We start from the raw sequence: 20,404 nt of genomic DNA on the forward strand, positions 1-20,404 counted from the left end.
GGTGGATCACGAGGTCAAGAGATCGAGACCATCCTGGTCAACATGGTGAAACCCCGTCTCTACTAAAAATACAAAAATTAGCTGGGCACGGTGGCGTGTGCCTGTAATCCCAGCTACTCAGGAGGCTGAGGCAGGAGAATTGCCTGAACCCAGGAGGCGGAGGTTGCGGTGAGCCGAGATCGCACCATTGCACTCCAGTTTGGGTAACAGGAGCGAAACTCCGTCTCAAAAAAAAAAAAAAAAAAAAAGTGGATTCACTTCAATCTCCAATACACTTACTAGTGTAAAGCAAGTAACAATTCTGGTTAGGGTTTCCTACGGGGGACAATGCCTAGAGGAGGCATTAAGGCCCTCAGATGACACTTACCATTCATCAATCGACCCACCTATAAAGGCCGCAATACCAAAAATCTGAATGTGTTCTGAACACAAGACACTTCTCCTCCACCCCACCCCACCCATCAGCAAGCCCACCGACTCGGGACGAGGAGGAGGAAGCAGTTGCTGTGAGTTCCATAAAGCTGCCAGAGGAGCATGGGGGGCGGTAAGGTGGAAGAACGAGGAGGGGGCAGGCGGGGCAGATGTCGGCAGGTCTGAGGCCAGGTTCCAGGAGGCATTAACGACCCCGCGCAATGGCACAGCTGGAGCTGTGAGAGCTCACCATCCCGAGACATCCCCACGGCAAGGCATTTCTGTAATCGACAGTGCTGGCAGCGGTTTCTACTGGTTCGATCGATCAAACAGTTCTTCTGACGAGGACAGGAGTAGGTGGCATTGCTTTGCTGACTTCTCCTGAAAAAGCCCTGTGATTCGGTTATAAAATATGAAACAGGTTAGTGTCGGTATGAGCAAAATGAAACTGAAGGCGGGATGCTAGGCACTGAGCAACATTAATACTTAATGGAGAATTAAAGTTGTAGCAGAATCATCCAGGAGACCATCAATGAAATTAAAGTCACTTCTTTTTCCTTGAGTAAAAGTGATCCCCAGAGCCTAATCCTCCATCCCTTATACATGCAAAACTTGAACTTCCACAGAAAGTTGCCCGTGTAAAAGGCACAGGACCAGGTCCCTGTTCTTGCCTTCTGATGATCAAAGGCAATGTGCCTGATGGAATGACACAAAGGGACTTACCTTTAGCCTTTATCTCTGATAGATTTTTTTTGTAAAAGAAACACAAAACACTTCCCTGGAATATCCACGTGAAGGGAAATGCAGCCACACCATAACCTAGGGCACTGTGAACCTGGTACATCACGGTGATCCCTACTAGCCCACCTCAACACATGGCCCTATAGGCGTTTCTCATCCCCCAATCTGAACCTACTGTTGCAAGCATCAGAGAACACTTGGATGGATTATTTTGACAGCTCAGTCGAGTGCAAATATTCCCTTATCCCTGACAGTTTAGAAAGGCCACATGTTCAGAATCATGGCCTTTAAGATTTAACAAATCCAATCTGATGCTCTCAGGTGTCAAGTGCTGCTTTGGAAATGAGAGGGAATACAAAGATGGATAAAGAGCTACTGACCTCAGTACTTTAATTTTGTTACTATTATTATTTTTGCTAACTTCCTCAGCTGTATTCTTAGCTGATTAATTGTCACCGTCTATTCTTAAAGTGTCAAGTTTTCTTTTAGTGGTGTTGTAACAGCAACCCCAAAGCTCTACTATGTAGTATTTTCATTCTTATTCAGTGAAAAACATGTTCTAATTTTCAGTAATTTCTTCTTTAGCCCACATTGTGATTTAGAAGCATATTTCTGAATTTCTAAACACATGGGGGCTTTTTTCAGGGGAGGGAGCAGGGTCTTGCTCTGTCACCGGGATTCCTGGGCTCAAGCCATCCTCCTGCCTCAGCCTCCTGAATGGCTGGGACTACAGGTGCACACCACCACGCCTGGCTAGTTTTTATATATATATATATACACACATAGTTGTTGTTGAGACGGGGGTCTCACTATATTGTCCAGGCTGGTCTTGAACTCCTGGCCTTAGGTGATTCTCTTGTCTTAACTTCCCAAAGTCTTGGGATTACAGGCATGAGCCACCTTGTTATCTTTTTATTGCTGATTTACCTTTCAGTTGTTTTGCAAGCTAGAGATGTATGCAGAAAAAACAGTAAGGTAAGTAGAGTCATTGTTATGAAGCAAAGCCATGAAGGGTACAAGTGAGTATTACTATCTTCAAGTTTTAATGGTGAAGAGAGATGACCCCGTTGCAGGTGATAGTAGCGGGAAGAGGTAAAATCCTGAAGAATAAACAGAGTGCTAGGCAAATTGGTTCTCTTACCAAGAGAGTTTTCTGAAGGTCAATTTGGTAGTTTTATCAAACATTTTTAAAAAGCCTACCTACTGAGCTAACCTTTTAAGGAATACACCTTAAAGAAATATTGGCCGGGCACGGTGGCTCAAGCCTGTAATCCCAGCACTTTGGGAGGCCGAGACGGGTGGATCACGAGGTCAAGAGATCGAGACCATCCTGGTCAACATGGTGAAACCCCATCTCTACTAAAAATACAAAAAATTAGCTGGGCATGGTGGCGCATGCCTGTAATCCCAGCTACTCAGGAGGCTGAGGCAGGAGAATTGCCTGAACCCAGGAGGCGGAGGTTGCAGTGAGCTGGGATTGCGCCATTGCATTCCAGCCTGGGTAACAAGAGCGAAACTCCGTCTGAAAAAAAAAAAAATTATTAAGAATGATACAAAGATTTTGTACAAGGGCTTTCTTCCCGGTTCTATCTATTATATAAAAAACGTAGTGAGATCCTAACTGTCCAAGATTACTGAAGGAAGAGTCATATTGTACATATTTATACAATGGAATTCAGCAACCACTACAAATGGTATTTCAGAAATATAATTATTTCTGAATAAAATAAACCAATTTTTTTTTTTAAGAAAAGCAACTAAAGAGTTAAACATAGTATAATCCAATTTTTGGGGGAAAAAAGCGTACCCATATATTTACTATAAAAGCAGCTTTGGAAAATTATGCCCCAAATTGTTAACCGTAGTTGGTGGGGCCAATCAGATTCTAATTTACTTTTTGTTCATCTGTGCTCTTTTTTTTTTTCTACAGTAGGAATGTGGGAAGGTATGTGGACGACTTGAGAAGGAGAAGTGCGCCTGCCTTCCTTTGTAATGGCCGGGGGCCTTTGTAGACCAAGTGGAAGTATGTGACCTCAGTTTCCTGTTCTTTGGAAAACCCAACCAGGGATGGGACAGGGCAAGACCCTGACTGCTCACTCCTCCTGCTTTCAGCCAAGCTGCCTGCTAACCTTGACATGGGCAGAGCTGGGTGCCTAGTGTCTCAGACCGTCTCTCTGCTGTACTTGACCCTCGATCAAGTCCCGCCTCTTCTCTAAAGCAATCTCTCTCTTCGGAAAATATCTAACGCTGTGTTTTCTATTTTATTTCATTGTTTGTGTGTGTGTCTCCCCTGTGAAAAGGGAAGTGAGAAGTAAAGGGGCTTACTAGAGAGAACTCAAGAAAATATAAATGGTCACAGAGGCAGATAATCGTTAGAAGGAGATACAAGGAGGTCAGCTGTCTGGGTATTCATTTTCCTCTGAGATACACAATCTCTGTCCAAGCTGAAAGGTGTGTTTATCTCTTTCTTGAGACTCTCCCACCATTCCTCCCTCGTGTAAAGGCATTGCTGTGGATGCCTAACGTCAGAACTTCATTTGCTTTTCCTTTAGGTGAAGTTGAATTTTGTTTGCTTCACATTAAGCCTGTTAGAGTTTCTTGTATGATCACTGACTATGGGGAATGTCGGAAGGATTTGTTTTTTTCCTTCAGTGGAGCTAGAACTTGAGGGCTGCCATGCTATTTCCTGTACATGTCTTCTGAAGCCCAAATCCCAGCATCTGTCACCTGTCTTTCTAGGCTCTTTTCCACTTTGTGTATATTTCTTTTTGAGACGGAGTTTCGCTCTTGTTACCCAGGCTGGAGTGCAATGGCGCGATCTCGGCTCACCGCAACCTCTGCCTCTTGGGTTCAGGCAATTCTCCTGCCTCAGCCTCCCGAGTAGCTGGGATTACAGGCATGTGCCACCGTGCCCAGCTAATTTTTTGTACTTTTAGTAGAGACGGGGTTTCACCATGTTGACCACGATGGTCTCGATCTCTTGACCTAGTGATCCACCTGCCTCCGGCTTCCAAAGTGCTGGGATTACAGGCGTGAGCCACCGCGCCCGGCCCCACCTTGTGTATTTCTTCTCAGAATCCTCTTCAGTTTCTTTACTACATCTTCTTTTTTTCATTTTTAAAATGGAGGCAGTGTTTCGCTATGCTGCCCAGGCTGGTTGGTCTCAAACTCCTGGGCTCAAGCAGTCCTCCCACCTCGGCTCCCCAAGTAGCTGAGATTACAGGACCCTGCGAACCCCTATATCTGGCATTATTTCCTCATTTCTTTCAAAAGTCTGAAATCCTGAACTAGACACAGGTCTAGTTCACTGGGTCATTAGTGAAAAGGATGCCACTTTTTGGTTTGCACGCACACATTAAGTTAACTTCCACCCACTATGAATAAAGTTCAACACTGCTAACGAAGAAGCCATGAATCATCATCAGTGAGCTCTGCTGTAGGGGAACTCTGAGAACAACAGATGACCAGTCTTCATGAGTACCTATATGAACCCTATCTTTTTATTCTGTATTTTGGATGCAGACCCTGGAGGGGCTGCCATTGCAGGGCTGGGTGACTCCCACAGCAACAACCTGCTGTCAGCCACCTTCCACGTGGAATCCAACCGGCCAGAGCCCTCACCCACGACACCTCCTTCATCAGGCCATTACCCTTCCAGCCATGATTCCCCTGCCCCAGTCACCCTAAGGCCAGGTACCTGACAATCGGAACAGCCTGACCCCTCAGCGCTCTCTAATGGTTCGAACTAGCCACTCCTAACCCTGCTCACCCTGCTGCGCCTTCCTTCCTGTGGAAAACACAGCGGAGGCTCCTGGCAGTTTCCCTGCCTCCCTCTCCCCTTCACTGATCCCGGCGCTTCCCCGTGTGTCCCCTGTGGCATGGCAGGGGCCCTGTCTCTAGGGATTTGTGAGTCCAGCAGTCTCTCCTTGTTCGCTGTTTTGTTTTTCTTGTTTCAGTTATTTGCATCAACTGTAGTAAAGAATATTAAGATATTCTGAGAGAGAAAGGGGAGAAGTGAAGCAAAGAGAGAGAGAGAGAGACAGAGAGAGAGAGTGAGAGAGTGAGAGAGAGAAAGAGAGAGAGAGAGAGTGAGAGAGAGACAGAGAGAGAGAGAGAGACACCACATGCATAAAACTTTTATTACGGTATATTTTTATAATTGTTCTCTATTCTTATTATTGTTGTTAATCTCTCAATGTACCTAATTTATAAGTTCAGCTTTATCACAGGTCTGGGTGTATGGGAGAAAACAGTACCTACAGGGTTCTCAGTTTCAGGCACCCCCCGAGGCTAAGGGGGGATTGCTGTGTAACAAACTTCTTCCGTTCTGACAGTCACTTCCCTATCTGTGTGTCTTCTGATAGCTCATTAAAACAAATCCCAGCTGGGCACGGTGGCTCACTCCTGTAATCCTAGAACTTTGGGAAGCTGAGGTGGGCCATGTGCCCGAGCTTGGAAGTTCAAGACCAGCCTTGGCAACACAGTGAGTCCCCCGTCTCTATTAAAATACAAAAAATTAGCCAGGTGTGGCGGGGTGCACCTGTAGTCCCAGCTACTCAGGAGGCTGAGGCAGGAAAATTGCTTGTACCTGGGAGGCAGAGGTTGCAGTGAGCTGAGATTGCGCCACTGCACTCCTGCATAGGCGAGAGAGTGAGACTCCATCTAAAAAGAAAAAAAGACCCCCACCCCAAAACAAAAAAAACCCACAAATCCCAAGTACCATGAAAACAGCACTGAGCTTGTACTAGGTACTCTATGGTTTAGGCGGGTTGTGACGTTGACTTCTGACAGAGTGATACAGGGCAGGTGCCATCACTTCCCTGGTTTCAAGGCTGAAAAATGGAGGCTTAGAGAGGTGTAGGGACTTGCTCAGAGTCACACCTCTAGCATGGGGTAAGGCCAGGATATGAATTCCCACAGTCGAACTCCAAAACTTGCACGGTCGTTTTGTTTTTCTGCTTCTCTTGTGTGTCAAAAGAATTCCCTCCTTCGTTGTTCTGATGCAGGGCATCCATTCGATGAGGGGGTGTGAAAGGCAGGTCATACAGAGTGAAGCAGTGAGTGAGCCGCTCTGGAGTTAGTGTTTTCCCTCAGCAGCACCTTGGGCTGATCCAGCTTCCTACCGCCTGGACATTTTACAAAGTCTCACCTCCTGGTCTCAATTAGGAGTCACATAAGAAAATTCGTCTCATGAGTCCATCATCTTTCCTCATTTCTGACAGAAGCCTGAAGCCCCATTTGCTTCACCTTACTTATTTCAAAATCACTTTAGCTCGTTGAAGAGCACAAATGACAGACAAACAATGAAACTTAGTGCGAGGGTAGAGAGTGGCCACCATTAAAGATGACCGCGTGATTGTGCCATCAACTGCAAGCACATTCATGACGTATTCCATATGTGCTCTGAGCGGCGGCGCTGTGGCTGGAACCCATGTCCGGCTTCCACGCTATCTGCTTGGAAGAGGATTTCCTTATTTGGAAGTCTCAGTTCTGAGGATTCGGGAAAAGCAAGCACACAAGCAGACATGCCTTACTCTTTACGGCCTCATCCATGCCTCAACTAAGCCAGCTGAGCCAAAGCCTGCCGAAACGTTCCGTGAGTGGCACTGCTAAGAACCAGGAAGGAGATCTTTCTTTTGGATCAAGTCAATGGAGTCATGCCCACAAGGAGAACTATCAAATATCAGATGTGGGAGGTGAAGTGAGGGTATGAGGGAAGGGCTGAGAAGGGAGAAACACGAGAAGTCGACCTCCACGGCTCAGACGGATACTGAAGTCTGCATTTCAGAAAGACACCTGAAGATACCTAATGAGGTACCATAAGGTTGCTGCTGCTTTTTCTTTTTGAAAACCTCTTGGTTTCAGTATTCCTTGGGGGGTTAACAGAGGATGAAGGGTTTAGAAAATTAAACAGATAAAATATTACTGTTAACACAGAAGAGGAAGAAGGATTAGAGGAGAGGAAGAAGAAGAAAAGTAGAAAGTGTGGTAGGACCTTCCTTCCTCAAGGTAGAAGTAGTGTGCTTTTAAATATAGAACTAGGATTTTGTCTGACTGGGGGGAAATCCTATAAAAGGGCTGGGAAGTGAGTGAGCCGAGAGATGAATTCCTGAGCTTCGAGGCCATACAGAGAGCAGGGAAAGAACAAAGCTAGGCATGGAGTTTTGGGTGGAACTGACGAGGTGTTTAAAAAAAAAAAAGTGCTGAAGTTGTGACTTGGCTGGGACAGACATCAAGTACATAACTGGGCAATTTTGTTATTTCTAAACGATAAGCTAACCAATTACTTCCTTGGCTGTCACCAAAGTTCACTTTTTATGGATGTCCAAATACATGAAGACGTGCATTTACAAACATGGTGGGCTTGAGCAGAGAGCCACCATGATACATTTCAGGGAAGTATGTGCTTAGTGAGACTGTGGCGCACTACCACCACCTAGTGGCAGCATGTTCACACGCAGCTATCGCAAATAAAAAATCAGGACAGGTCTTTGGCACTGCAAGAAGTTGAGAGATGATCAGGTAAAGTAGTTCACAAACTGGTGATGTATCAGAAACGCCCATAGCGCTTTCAAAAGATAAACCTTAGATTTATCGAACCAGAACCCTCGGGGTTGTGGTCCAGGCACACATAGCAGTCTGAACGATAAGAAAATACCCTTTGTATAGGTCAGAAAAGAAAAAAAAAATTGTCCTTTTTTAAAGTAAATATTTTTTAAAAGCTCCCTGAAGACATTGATTTCCCTTTGCAAAGAACCAGAGATTGGTTCTAGTTTTCTGATTTGCCAAAAACAAAATGAAGCTTAGAATGTTAAATGACCTGTCCAGGGTCCCATGGTTGGTAAGGGTCGGTACTGGGACTCGATCTCGTGTCCTGATTTTACAATCACTATCCTCTCACGTATGTGTATCTTCTTCAGTGTGGGAAAAACCAAATGATGTCACAGAATCTCGACTTCCTGACACGGAGTCCCTCCATATCCACCTTTCGTTTCCATGTCTAGACTCTCGAAGACATCTCCCCAGTGTTTCTTCCCCTATTTCACCTAGGTTTCAAAACACCTTTCACTTACTTTTATTTCTGATATGTGCCTTACCTTTGCTGGGAAATTCTTTCCCTAATGCTTTTTCTTAAAGAAAAAAGTATGACTGCACACTATGAATTGGTTCACTGACCCCACTAGATGGGAGCTCTGCAAACTGGGACAGAGGCCATGCTGTTTAGAAGCCACATCCCAGGTTGCAAGAGCTGAGTGCTAAAATTTCAGAAATTCTGTTAAGTCTAGTTACTGAATCTGTTATTACACATTAACTGATACATTTCTGACCAAAAAAAAATTAACTTACTTTTTAATGATTATTATTATAGATGATCTTCAGGTCATTTACATCAATTATCCTCATATCTGAAGGGTGGAAATACTACACCATGGTTATGCTGCTGTGCGTCCCTTCCCTACTATGCATTCTGTGAATGAGCAGGTCAGGTGGCTTGAAGATGGCCATTGGTGGGATTATTTATACCACAGAAACTGGCAAATGCTACAAATCGGGTTTTGGTTTATTATTTTGCTTATTGCCTAGGTTTTAAAAGTGATGGCCCAGTGCAGTGGCTCATGCCTGTAATCTCAATAATTTGGGAGGTTGAGCAGGAGTGTCACTTGAGGCCAAGTGTTTGAGACCAGCCTGGGCTACAGAGACCCTGTCTCTATAGAAATAAAACAATTGGCTGGACACAGTGGCTCACGCCTGTAATCCCAGCACTTTGGGAGGCCGAGGTGGGTGGATTGCGAGGTCAAGAGGTTCAGATCATTCCAGCCAACATGGTGAAACCCTGTCTCTACTGAAAATACAAAAATTAGCTGGGCGTTTGGCACGTGCCTATAGTCCCAGCTACTTGGGAGGCTGAGCAGAAAAATGGCTTGAACCCAGGAGACAGAGGTTGTACTGAGCTGAGACTGCACCACTGTGCTCCAGCCTGCAAGAGAGCAAGACTCTGTCTCAAAAAAAAAAAAAAAACAAACCAGCCAGGTGTAGTGGAATGTGCTTGTAGTCCCAGGTACTTGGTAAGGTGAGGTGGGAAGACCGCTTGAGCGCAGGAGTTTGAGGATGCAGTGAGCTATGATTGTACCACTGCATTCTGGCCTGCACAACAGAGTGAGACCCTGTCTCTTAAAAAAAAAAAAAAAAAAAAAGGCCGGGCGCAGTGGCTCACGCCTGTAATCCCAGCACTTTGGGAGGCCAAGGCGGGTGGATCACATGGCCAAGAGATCGAGACCATCCTGGTCAACATGGTGAAACCCTGTCTCTACTAAAAATACAAAAAATTAGCTGGGCACGGTGGCGCATGCCTGTAATCCCAGCTACTCAGGAGGCTGAGGCAGGAGAATTGCCTGAACCCAGGAGGCGGAGGTTGCGGTGAGCTCAGATCGCGCCATTGCACTCCAGCCTGGGTAACAAGAGCGAAACTCCGTCTCAAAAAAACAAAACAAAACAAACAAACAAAAAACAAAGAAAATAATAATGCAGATTAAACTTAACAGTACATCATGTCTAGTGATCTCATTGTGAATAGCACAAGAAGTGGAGGAAACGTTCTTCTAGCATTTGAAAACGATTTCCTGATTCAGCAAACAAGTTTTCATGTCATCGCTGGCGAATGAATGAAGCTACAAAATATCTTCGTTTCACTCTCTTCTTATTCACTAATGTAAACAAAATATCAACAAACATTCATGGTGGACCTAGTCTTTCCTCAACTGTAAGTACAGGATGGATGTAAGAGTTGAGCCGAAATCATGAGAGCATTCAGTGAGAATCATTTGTCTGAATGAAGTTTCTAATAAAAACATCGTATATTGTATTATTGTCTGAAAATTGTGAGAAACTGTACCAGTGAGATAGATACCAAAGTTAACTACATACACACAGACACTTTTTGCTTTCCAGAGAGCCAGCTGTTCACAGCTTGCCAGCACATGGCTGGCCTGGGTCTCATCCTCACTGAGTCCCCAGCTCCCCATTTCACTGTGTGAATGCATCCCCTGGACTTCGGCTAGGCCTTCACCCAGAGTTGTGGTTTGGCCTTCTAGAGCCCCATTTCCTTTCCCCTACCCATTAAGTTCTAAAAACTTCAGCTGATTTTTATTTTCCTTTCTGGAGCAGAATATATGTATATGTGTGTGTGTGTGTGTGTGTGTGTGTGTGTATGTTTTATATATATGTAATATATGTTTTTTATATATGTGTGTGTATATGTGCATGTGTATACAGATACATACACACATATACACACACATATACACACACATATATATGTGTGTGTGTGTGTGTGTATATATATTTAGAGACAGGGTCTCTGTCACTCCGACTAAAGTGCAATGGTGCAATCACGGCTCACTGTAGCCTTAACTTCCTGGGCTCAAGTGATCCTCCCAGCTCACCCTTCTTAGTAGCTGGGACCACAGGTATATGCCGCCATGACTGGCTAATGTTTTAACTTTTTGTGGCAGAGACAGGGTTTCACTTTGTTGCCCATACTGGTCTTGAACTTCTGGCTTTAAGTGATCCTCCTGCCTCTGCCTTCCACAGTGCCAGGATTACAGGCATGAGCCACTGTGCCTGACCTAGAAGAATACATCTTCACCCACAGCCAATTTCCCAGGCTTGTCTCCTCCGGTGTTTTCTTGCTCAGTGACAGGCACCATCTTTCTGTCAGTAACTCAAGGCAGAAAGACGGGCTTCCCTTCATGTCTGCCTCCTCCCCACCCATATCGAAGCATCACTACACATCAGGCGGCTTCTTGGCACTTTCCTGTTTCTGAGATCCATCTACTTGTCTCCATCTTTAATGCTGTTTTCTTTTTTCTTTTTTTTTTTTTTGAGACTGAGTTTTGCTCTTGTTACCCAGGCTGGAGTGCAATGGTGTGATCTCGGCTCACCGCAACCTCCGCCTCCTGGGTTCAAGCAATTCTCCTGCCTCAGTCTCCTGAGTAGCTGGGATTACAGGCACGTGCCACCATGCCCAGCTAATTTTTTGTATCTTTAGTAGAGATGGGGTTTCACCATGTTGACCGGGATGGTCTCGATCTCTTGACCTCGTGATCCACCCGCCTCGGCCTCCCAAAGTGCTGGGATTACAGGCTTGAGCCACCGCGCCCGGCCCACTGCTGTTTTCTTATGTTTCTATGTCTTTCACTTCTTGAGTTGGTGATTATACAGCGTCCCAACTGGGGCCCCTGCTTCCATTCTCATTCCCTCCAATCCATTGCACACAGTTACTAAATATATCTTTCTAAAACATCAAACTGATCAAGTCACTTCTCTGCTTAGGAGCCCTTAATGGCTCCCTGCTGATGACCGGGCGATGGCCACATGTCCAGCCAGCTCTTTTCAAAGTCATACTCTGACCAAGCCTAAACTGCTACGTTCGTATTTCCCCAAAGAAACTCTCGCCTTCCCTTCAGGATTCACTGAGAAGACATTCACTTGCTCTGGGAACCTTTTCTGACCTTGGCCCTCGAGAAGCTGGTTGAGGGGCCCCTCCCATGTATACCCTTCCAGTCCTGTATTTATCCCCCTCCTGTAGCCTTACCTTGTTGAATTATTAATATCTACTTTTCCCAGGGACTGATTGCCTTGTTTCTTTGTTTCCAGTAGCTAACCCAATAGTTAGAGAAATCAACAAATACTTGTTGAATGAATGGCCAGAGGAAAAATGGTGGTAGTGGTAAAAACGGTGGTGACGACAGGCTGAGCGCCAACTCCACACTAGGCACCATGCAGGGTGCTTTGCCGTCCTCATTTGCAATCTACAACGGCCTACAATTGCCAAAGTGGGGATCTATGTGTCTGCTTTACAAATGAGAAAGTTAAAGTTAAGAGACGTTAAGCCACGTGCCCAAAGTCACAGAGCAGGTAAAGGGAGGGCCCAGGATTTGAATTCCTGAATCCGGGGTGCATCTTATTCCAAAGGCCATAGACTTCTTACTACACCACCTCAGAAGCACCAAGACAAACAGGCAGGATCGACTGAACAACAGCAAAAGAGGAACGAAGAACAAAATAAACAAGCAAAAACCGCTTTTCATTTCTGCAGCCCGATCTTCCTGTAACGGTTCAGACCAGGGAGACGGCATTTTGTAGGGTATCGAGTGCCAGGTCTCCAAACTGGTAGGAAAGCACTCATTTGCTACATATACTTTAAAAGTCTAGAAACATGCCTGGCACTTCTCACTGGAATTTTTTTTTTTTTTTCATTAAGACGGAGTTTCGCTCTTGTTACCCAGGCTGGAGTGCAATGGCACGATCTCGGCTCACCGCAACCTCCGCCTCCTGGGTTCAGGCAATTCTCCTGCCTCAGCCTCCCGAGTAGCTGGGATTACAGGCACGCGCCACCATGCCCAGCTAATTTTTGTATTTTTAGTAGAGATGGGGTTTCACCATGTTGACCAGGATGGTCTCGATCTCTTGAACTCGTGATTCACCCGCCTCGGCCTCCCAAAGTGCTGGGATTACAGGCGTGAGCCACCGTGCCTGGCCCCTCACTGGAATTCTTAACAGTTTTGCCCAAGAGTAGGGGCTGGCTGGACACTGCATCGTGGGTGTGGCCAGGAAGGTGAGCAGAGGTCTGACTCTGAGGGGTCCCCTCCTGCACGGGCTCCTTCTCAGTGAAACGCTGATCTGATGTTTGGTCTTTTGACAATTTTCACTTAATGAATTGATTCCTACAGTTCATTAACATACCCACTTCCACTTCTGTATACACATATGTCTTAATTAGCTGCTCATTGGCTGTTTAATTACAAGAAAACAGCTGACAGCTGCCTTGCTGAATTCTAATGGCAGACGCTTTGGAACCGCTACACACTTGCTTTTGACAACCAAGATTTATTCATAACTCTGTGATTTATTGTGAATGCTCACATGCCTGCCCAAATTATTGTATTTTCCAACAGAAGTAAAAATTGGGAATTTGGGGAACTGCTGAAGTGGGTGTATGTCTACCTTTCACTTTACGTCTGAAACTAAGAAAAGCAGAGAATCTTCTATGTAAAAGCACGTCCTATGTTACAACTTTATTTATCTTGGCAACTTTCTGTTGAGAATGTTTAGAAGCATGGGGGTGAGAAGAAAGGAATGTCTTTGGATCAATGCGGGCCAAAAGTTAAATATCAGGCTAGCGGGGAAAAAAGAGGGTAACTTCATTTTATTGAGGGGTAAACAAAGGGCACGCACGGATTAAAATCAAGCAGAGAAAATGATAAAATTAAAGTTGGGGGGGGCAGAAATAAGAGTCCCCAAAGAAGTGTATGAAGAAAAAAATGTGTTCTTTAGAAAGAGTAGGCAGCCTCATTCACAAAAGTTAGCTGGTCCATCCCTACACACATACATCTGGCAGTAATAAATCACAGAAATTCAGATTTCCTGAGCTGTGTCTTTGCTCCACAGCGACTGGCCTCCCTGTAGAATTGTATGCGTAAGTGGTCTCTGATTAAAGCTGCCACGTGTCACATTTGGTAAGTGTAGATGCCTGCTTTTGCCTGTCCTTTGCTGTGCTCAGATGCAATCCAAGAGAAGATCTTTAGCAATGGCTATTCCCCAGCATGCTTGAGGACCTGACCTGAGCCAGGTGCTCTGGCAGGGATCTCTCTACATGCCTTGAGCCCAGCGTCTTCTGTGAGCTGAGAAAGGGCAGCAGTTACCGAGACATGATTAACATGAAAACAAATAAAAAAGAAATCTGAATCATCCTGATAAAAACTGAGGTTTAACACAGCCTATCACTTGCACATTTCATCACAGGACTGGAAGATTTAGCTAAACAAGAATTTGTGCTTATTGCCCGTGTATCACAGAACTGAAACTCAGATATCCTGAGGATGCAATAAGAGCGTATCCCCCCTCAAGTCTAATTTTCATTTTGCATGCCTAGCTCTAACACTGGGGCCACGTGTTTAAAAGCATTAAAATAAAAATGTTGAGTATGAATGTATCAATGCTGAAAAGTGGACAGAATTAGTTCAGGGCTAGAGACATTTCACAACTGAGATAAAAATATTACAATCCTCTAAAAGACAATTTGGGCCTCAAAGGAACATTCATACAAATTTCTTTTTAACCTAAACATAAAAAGCTCCAGAAACGGCTTTAACAACTTCAGAGGAGCACAGTGTCACTTAAATACTCTAGAGATTTTTGAGAAGGCTTTTTTATTGTTAGTTTAAGAAAATAGATTTGTTAACACAGAGATATTATCTCAAATTATCTTTACTAGGTAGAAGAGGAAGCTTTGAATAAGACATCATCTGAAATGTATTAATTGATGAGTATACATTGGACAAATGAATGCCACTTTGTTCTTGGTCTTATACAGGGAAAAGGTTTTAAATGTAATCAGAAACCAATTCACTAATCCCAATACTGGATCATGCATTATCATTAAAAAACTTGCAATTAAAACTGTACAGCCAAAATGTCGAAAAGGATATGGATTTAAAAATGTGTGTGTGTGTGTGTGTCTGTGTGTGTGTGTGTGTGTGTGTGTCTTGAGATAATATTTTCCTCCTCATCATCTGAGCAACCACTATTCTCTTAATGAAATTAGGAACACAAGTTGAATGGCAAACAAGACAACTGCTCAAAAGAAAACCTTGGCCAGGCGTGGTGGCGCAAGCCTGTAATCCCAGCACTTTGGGAGGCCGAGGCGGGTGGATCACAAGGTCAAGAGATCGAGACCATCCTGGTCAACAAGGTGAAACCCCGTCTCTACTAAAAATACAAAAATTAGCTGGGCATGGTGGTGCGTGCCTGTAATCCCAGCTACTCAGGAGGCTGAACCCAGGAGGCGGAGGTTGTGGTGAGCCGAGATGGTGCCATTGCACTCCAGTCTGGGTAACAAGAGCGAAACTCCATCTCAAAAAAAAAAAAAAAAGAAAACCTTAACTGATGATCCTTTTCGTCATAACACTTCATATGTATATTCACTTTGAAGACTGAACTTTAACATCTACAACCTCCAGTGTTACTATGGCCTTTTCCTCTGGTGGCATGGGGCACGAGCTGCCCCTCGTCCCTGGCAGGACTGTCCCCGTGCATGTTCTGCCCCCTCACCATGCTCACCCAAGGCTGAAATTGAAGTCTTTTCCAAGAGCTCAGAAATGTCTCTGAACAGAACCAAAACCTTCCGGGCCTGGATTCTAACATACGTTCTTCTGAAATGCAATATTCAGGGCTCCAGCAGTGCCAATACATTGTTCCCTGATTCCTTCAAGGGAACAAGTCCAGTCTTTATAATAAAAACCTTGGCATAATGGAGTTCCTTAAAAATTTGGGGATGCAGTGCCTGTCTACCTTCACCTTCCACTATCTACAGAAAGGGACCCTTTGCTTCCACCAAACTGGGTTATGTGTGAGCCCCTAAACACATCCAAGACTGCCCTATTTCTGGGCTCTTGCCTCTGCCATTCCTTGTTCTCCTTCCTCAGCCCAGAATGTCCTCCCAGTCCACCTTCACTGGGAAAATCCCTCCTCACCTCCAGCCCACCATTGGTTCCTCCTCACTGATCCCTTGCTAGGCCACTCTCCTCTAGACCATCTCAGCATGTTGCCTAGTGGATAGGTGCTTCTTTTTTTGAGACAGGGTCTTGCTCTGTTGCCAGTCTGGAATGCAGTGGCACCAACATAGCTCACTGCAGCCTTGAACTCCTGGGCTCAAGGGATCCTCCTGCCTCAGGCTTCAGAGTAGTTGGGACCACAGGCAAACACCACTGTGCCTGGCTAATCTTTTTTTTTTTTGTAGAGATGGAGTCTTGCTATGTGGCCCAGGCTGGTCTTGAACTCCTGGGCTCACATGTTCCTCCCACCTCAGCTTCCCAAATTGCTGGGACTATGGGCGTGAGCCACTGGGCCCAGCCTATACGTGTTTCTTATGTATATCACAGACTGTGGACTTACTCTGTACTTAGTTATTGCATTGCTATTTAGCTTTCCACACGCAAGCCCCATCTCTACAACTAGACCATAAACTGCTTAAGGGAAAGATTTGGTCGTTGTCGTCTTCTTTTTTTTTTTTTTTGAGACGAAGTTTTGCTCTTGTTACCCAGGCTGGAGTGCAATGGCGCGATCTCGGCTCACCGCTACCTCCGCCTCCTGGGTGCAGGCAATTCTCCTGCGTCAGCCTCCTGAGTAGCCGGAATTACAGGCACGCGCCACCATGCCCAGCTATTTTTTTGTATTTTTAGTAGAGACGGGGTTTCACCATGTTGACCAGGATGGTCTCGATCTCTTGATCTCGTGATCCATCTGCCTCAGCCTCCCAAAGTGCTGGGATTACAGGCTTGAGCCACTGCGCCCGGCCAAGATTTGGTCTTCTATGTCTTTGGATCCTTTTAGTGCTTATATAGTCCCTGGCCCCCAGGGAGTGCTCACGGTATTATTTTTATTGGTAGATTCCACATAACACATTGCAAATGGTCACAAAAGTCAAGATTACACCCACAGGTGTCCCAGAAACAATATCTAACTATACAGAGCAGCATTACCAAGCCACCAAGAAGTCTGCCTAGTAATGACAATGGTAACGGCAGCCAACACTCAGTAAGTGCTTGTGATGCATCTGGCATTCTTCCAGGTACTTTCCTTAAATGCATGTGACAACCCTCTGAGTTATGACAATTACAGTCCTCATTTTACAGACGGGGGAACTGAGGCACACAGCCGTGGTGTAGGTACTCAAGCCGGTAAACAGCAGAGCTGGGATTTCGACTCGTGGAGTCTGGTTCCAGAGTTAGAGCGGAAGCGTGGCATCTGCTCTCTCTCTACAGACAGCAAAGGGGACCGGGAGAGGATGAGCTGGAACAGCCAGAAACGACGGAAAGAGCTACCAAAACTTCTACCATTTCTGCTGTGCATGTGCAATGCTTCACAACTATGTGCTAAAATCATTATTTCAGCGATTAAACAGGTTCTCTAGTTCCTTATGGTTTCAGGTTGTTGATTTAAAAATGCAATTTAAAACACATTCACAAAATGATTAGTTCAGAAGATGACTGATCATCTCTTTGCTCTTAGATATCTATTTGATACATCAAATGTGAAACTTTTCTGATGTTTAATCACAGCCAAGTTATTTACAACTGATCATGATAGAACCACCTTTACCTGGTTAGAACATGATAAACAATTAACATAAAATGGCAAAATAGAAGCCTATTTTTAGAACTAGGAATAAAAATGTTAGTTACAACAGAGAGAAATTATATACGAGAACGAATCGTCTATGTATCAAATATAAATACATAACATTGTTCAAGTCCCTGGCTAGGCATAGGCCCAATCTGCTAATTAAAGTGTGTTTTATTTGTTTTGTGGGTTTCATTGCATAAAGTCAACAGAGCAGGGGAACAGAACCACAGATAAATGAAAGCCACTTTGGCACTGAGGACATATGCGGACAATATCTGGAAGGGAATCTAGAAAAATGACAACTTTGGAATGCACCTTTTGTTTCCTCATTGCTTTTATTTTTGTCATGTTTTATTAAGCATAAAAAGAAAATTGCTTGTGCCTATATGAACAGTGGTACTCAGAGTCAGCTTAGATTTTCCTCAACAGCATGCTGTTAATTAATCTTCCACAGTGTTGCGGTATTTCACGTGAAGTAGTACCCCCACCCTTGGCCTTGCCCCAGACTCAATTCCTAGATCATCATTCCCATCAATCACTTCTATCAAGTCCTAGATAATCACTCGCCTTATTGACAGACTCAGAGGAAATGATCGGTTGTGTGGGCGGAATGGAGGGTCAAGTGGCACATTGGTGTCCAGGATGCTGCCTCGAACCCTGTGCATTTAAGAAGACACTCAGGTGATATGCAAGGCGCACAAAGCACTGGCGCTCCCAGCAGCCAAGCGATGCGGTCTACAAACCCTCCATCGAGAAAGGCCATGGCATGCCCACCAGGGACACAGCTTTGGGAGGTGGAACACAGACGGGGTGAGGGTAAAAGGCAATGGCTACCCGGCCACATCAGCCAAACCCACTCCAAAAACAAGGAAATGACAGTGGCCACAGGCAGATAACTCTTATCTTATAATCTGGGACGGCAAAGACCAGGCAGATTACTTCATTTTCTTTGTATTTCATTATTTTTATTTACTTTTTTAGGGAGAGGGTCTTGCTCTGTTGCCCAGGCTGGAGTTCAGGGCTGTGATCACAGCTCACTGTAACCTTGAGCTCCTGGACTCAAGTGATAAACCTGCATCGGTTTTCCCTGAGTAGCTGGGGCTATAGGTACACACCACTATGCCCGGCCTCTTATTTTGCTTAATTTATGTAATTAGTCAACAAATGTTGAGGGAGGGCAGATTTTGGAAGGAAAGGGCATAGATGGCTCTGCAGTGTGCAGAAATCTAAAGCTTTGCTAAGATGGGATCAACACGAAGCGTCCATACGTGTACAAATTAGCAAATGTTACCATGACTAACAGGAAATGAAGAATAAACACAATTAGGAGGTTAATCTCCCTGAAGTTTCTCAGCAGTCATGAGTGTCTGTAGGTGATTTTGTATTTTACAACTTTGTATTTTCTAATTTCAGGAAAGGAAAGCTAACCAAATTTGTGGATTTTATTTTTTTGCCTAGTGTCAAAAAGCCTGAGGGCTGACTGAGGCCTGGTTGCAGCAATCAGCTGTCTCAAGGCCTCCCGCATGTTTAAATAGCTTCTCTCCTGTTTATTTTGCACTGTTTTATCCTGTAAGCTGTCTCAAGGCCCTTCCAATACAAGCATGAGGATTTAAATCTTGATAAATTGAAATTTGAATAATAGAGGTAATCTGGGCTTGGGGGATCTTGAATTATTAGGATAAACATCTCTATTTCCCATTTGCACATTACACACGTGCTGTACGTACTGCCCACGATCAAGGTCAGAAATAATAAAAATAGTCAGAAATAATACTGATAATATTTAGAATTAAATAGCACTTTTCCATTCTTAAGGACTTTTTTATATACAGCTTCTCCTTCTATTCTTGGAAGAGTACTCCACGGTAGGAAGATCAGGTGTTAAACCCACTTTTAAAATGAAGCCAGTGAGTCACAAAGAGATTAAGACACCGTCACAACAATATGGAGGAGTGGAGGCAGCAGGACTAGAACTCAGTCTCCTGATAGCTTTCCCGCAGTTTGCCGGATGTGTTAACATGCGTGTGCCAACAATGAGACTCAGTGACATTCCAATTAAACTTACGGGAGACACCTTTTTATAAGCTTATGACAAGGACATTGTACAAGTCTGGAGTTAGCTCTTTTTAAAAAAAGATTACCAAAGAGACTGCTCGTCAGTTCAACTCTGGGGCTGAAAGTGACAAGCAATGCTCAGATACCTTCTGTGGTCTCCTGTTATTTTGAAGGAAGGAGTAAAAATATATGTAACTTCCAGCTGGGCACGGTGGCTCAAGCCTGTAATCCTAGCACTTTGGGAGGCCGAGGCGGGTGGATCATGAGGTTAAGAGATCGAGACCATCCTGGTCAACATGGTGAAATCCCATCTCTACTAAAAATACAAAAAAAAAAATTAGCTTGGCACGGTGGCGTGTGCCTCTAATCCCAGCTACTCGGGAGGCTGAGGCAGGAGAATTGCCTGAACCCAGGAGGCGGAGGTTGCGGTGAGCCGAGTTACCCATTGCACTCCAGCCTGGGTAACAAGAGCGAAACTCCATCTCAAAAAAAAACATATATATATATATGTGTGTGTATATATATGTGTGTGTGTGTGTGTATGTGTGTGTGTGTGTGTATATATATATATATATATATATAACTTCCTTAATTATAATTTAACACCAAACTATTTCTTCTATACTGTCATTTCTTATCACTCAAAATTCTAAGGAGTTGAATTTTAAGACATAAGTAGAGACATAAAAATCAAGAAGATACATTCTAATGTTAATAGAAACAACAACAATTAAAAAGGCTTACCTTGCAGCCTTCACATGTAATGACGCCGTAATGGATTCCCGATGATTTGTCTCCACAGATCTTGCATGGAATAATTTCAATTTGAGCTGCAACAGAAGCACGAAGCCAGTTAATTACATTTTCTTTTAAACACCTTATAAAAGCGTTCCCTGATCAGCATTTGTATAGTAAAAACTAATAACCTGCTAAACATTATACTGCATTAACTATTCATTGCTGAACGGTGAGGGTCCCCCTAGAGCCCTGGACTAAATTATGGCTGCTCGTT

The 20,404-nt window shown here is 44.4% G+C and overlaps 1 protein-coding gene across 6 annotated transcripts in view; it reads right to left on the reverse strand.

Annotated features, from left to right (window-relative positions):
- Positions 1-20,404, reverse strand: part of RORA (RAR related orphan receptor A) — a 763,546-nt gene that overhangs the window by 22,966 nt on the left and 720,176 nt on the right. For all 6 annotated transcript variants that reach the window (XM_078333285.1, XM_035261774.3, XM_035261775.3 and 3 more), the window contains 2 exons: positions 20,137-20,222; positions 662-803 (listed from right to left, as the gene is read on the reverse strand). In XM_078333285.1, the coding sequence (XP_078189411.1) occupies positions 662-803; positions 20,137-20,222 (228 nt within the window). The remainder of the gene's footprint in view (positions 1-661; positions 804-20,136; positions 20,223-20,404) is intronic.

This window comes from Callithrix jacchus, chromosome 8 (genome assembly GCF_049354715.1).
Source record: "Callithrix jacchus isolate 240 chromosome 8, calJac240_pri, whole genome shotgun sequence".
In the NCBI taxonomy this organism is placed as follows: Eukaryota; Metazoa; Chordata; class Mammalia; order Primates; family Cebidae; genus Callithrix; species Callithrix jacchus.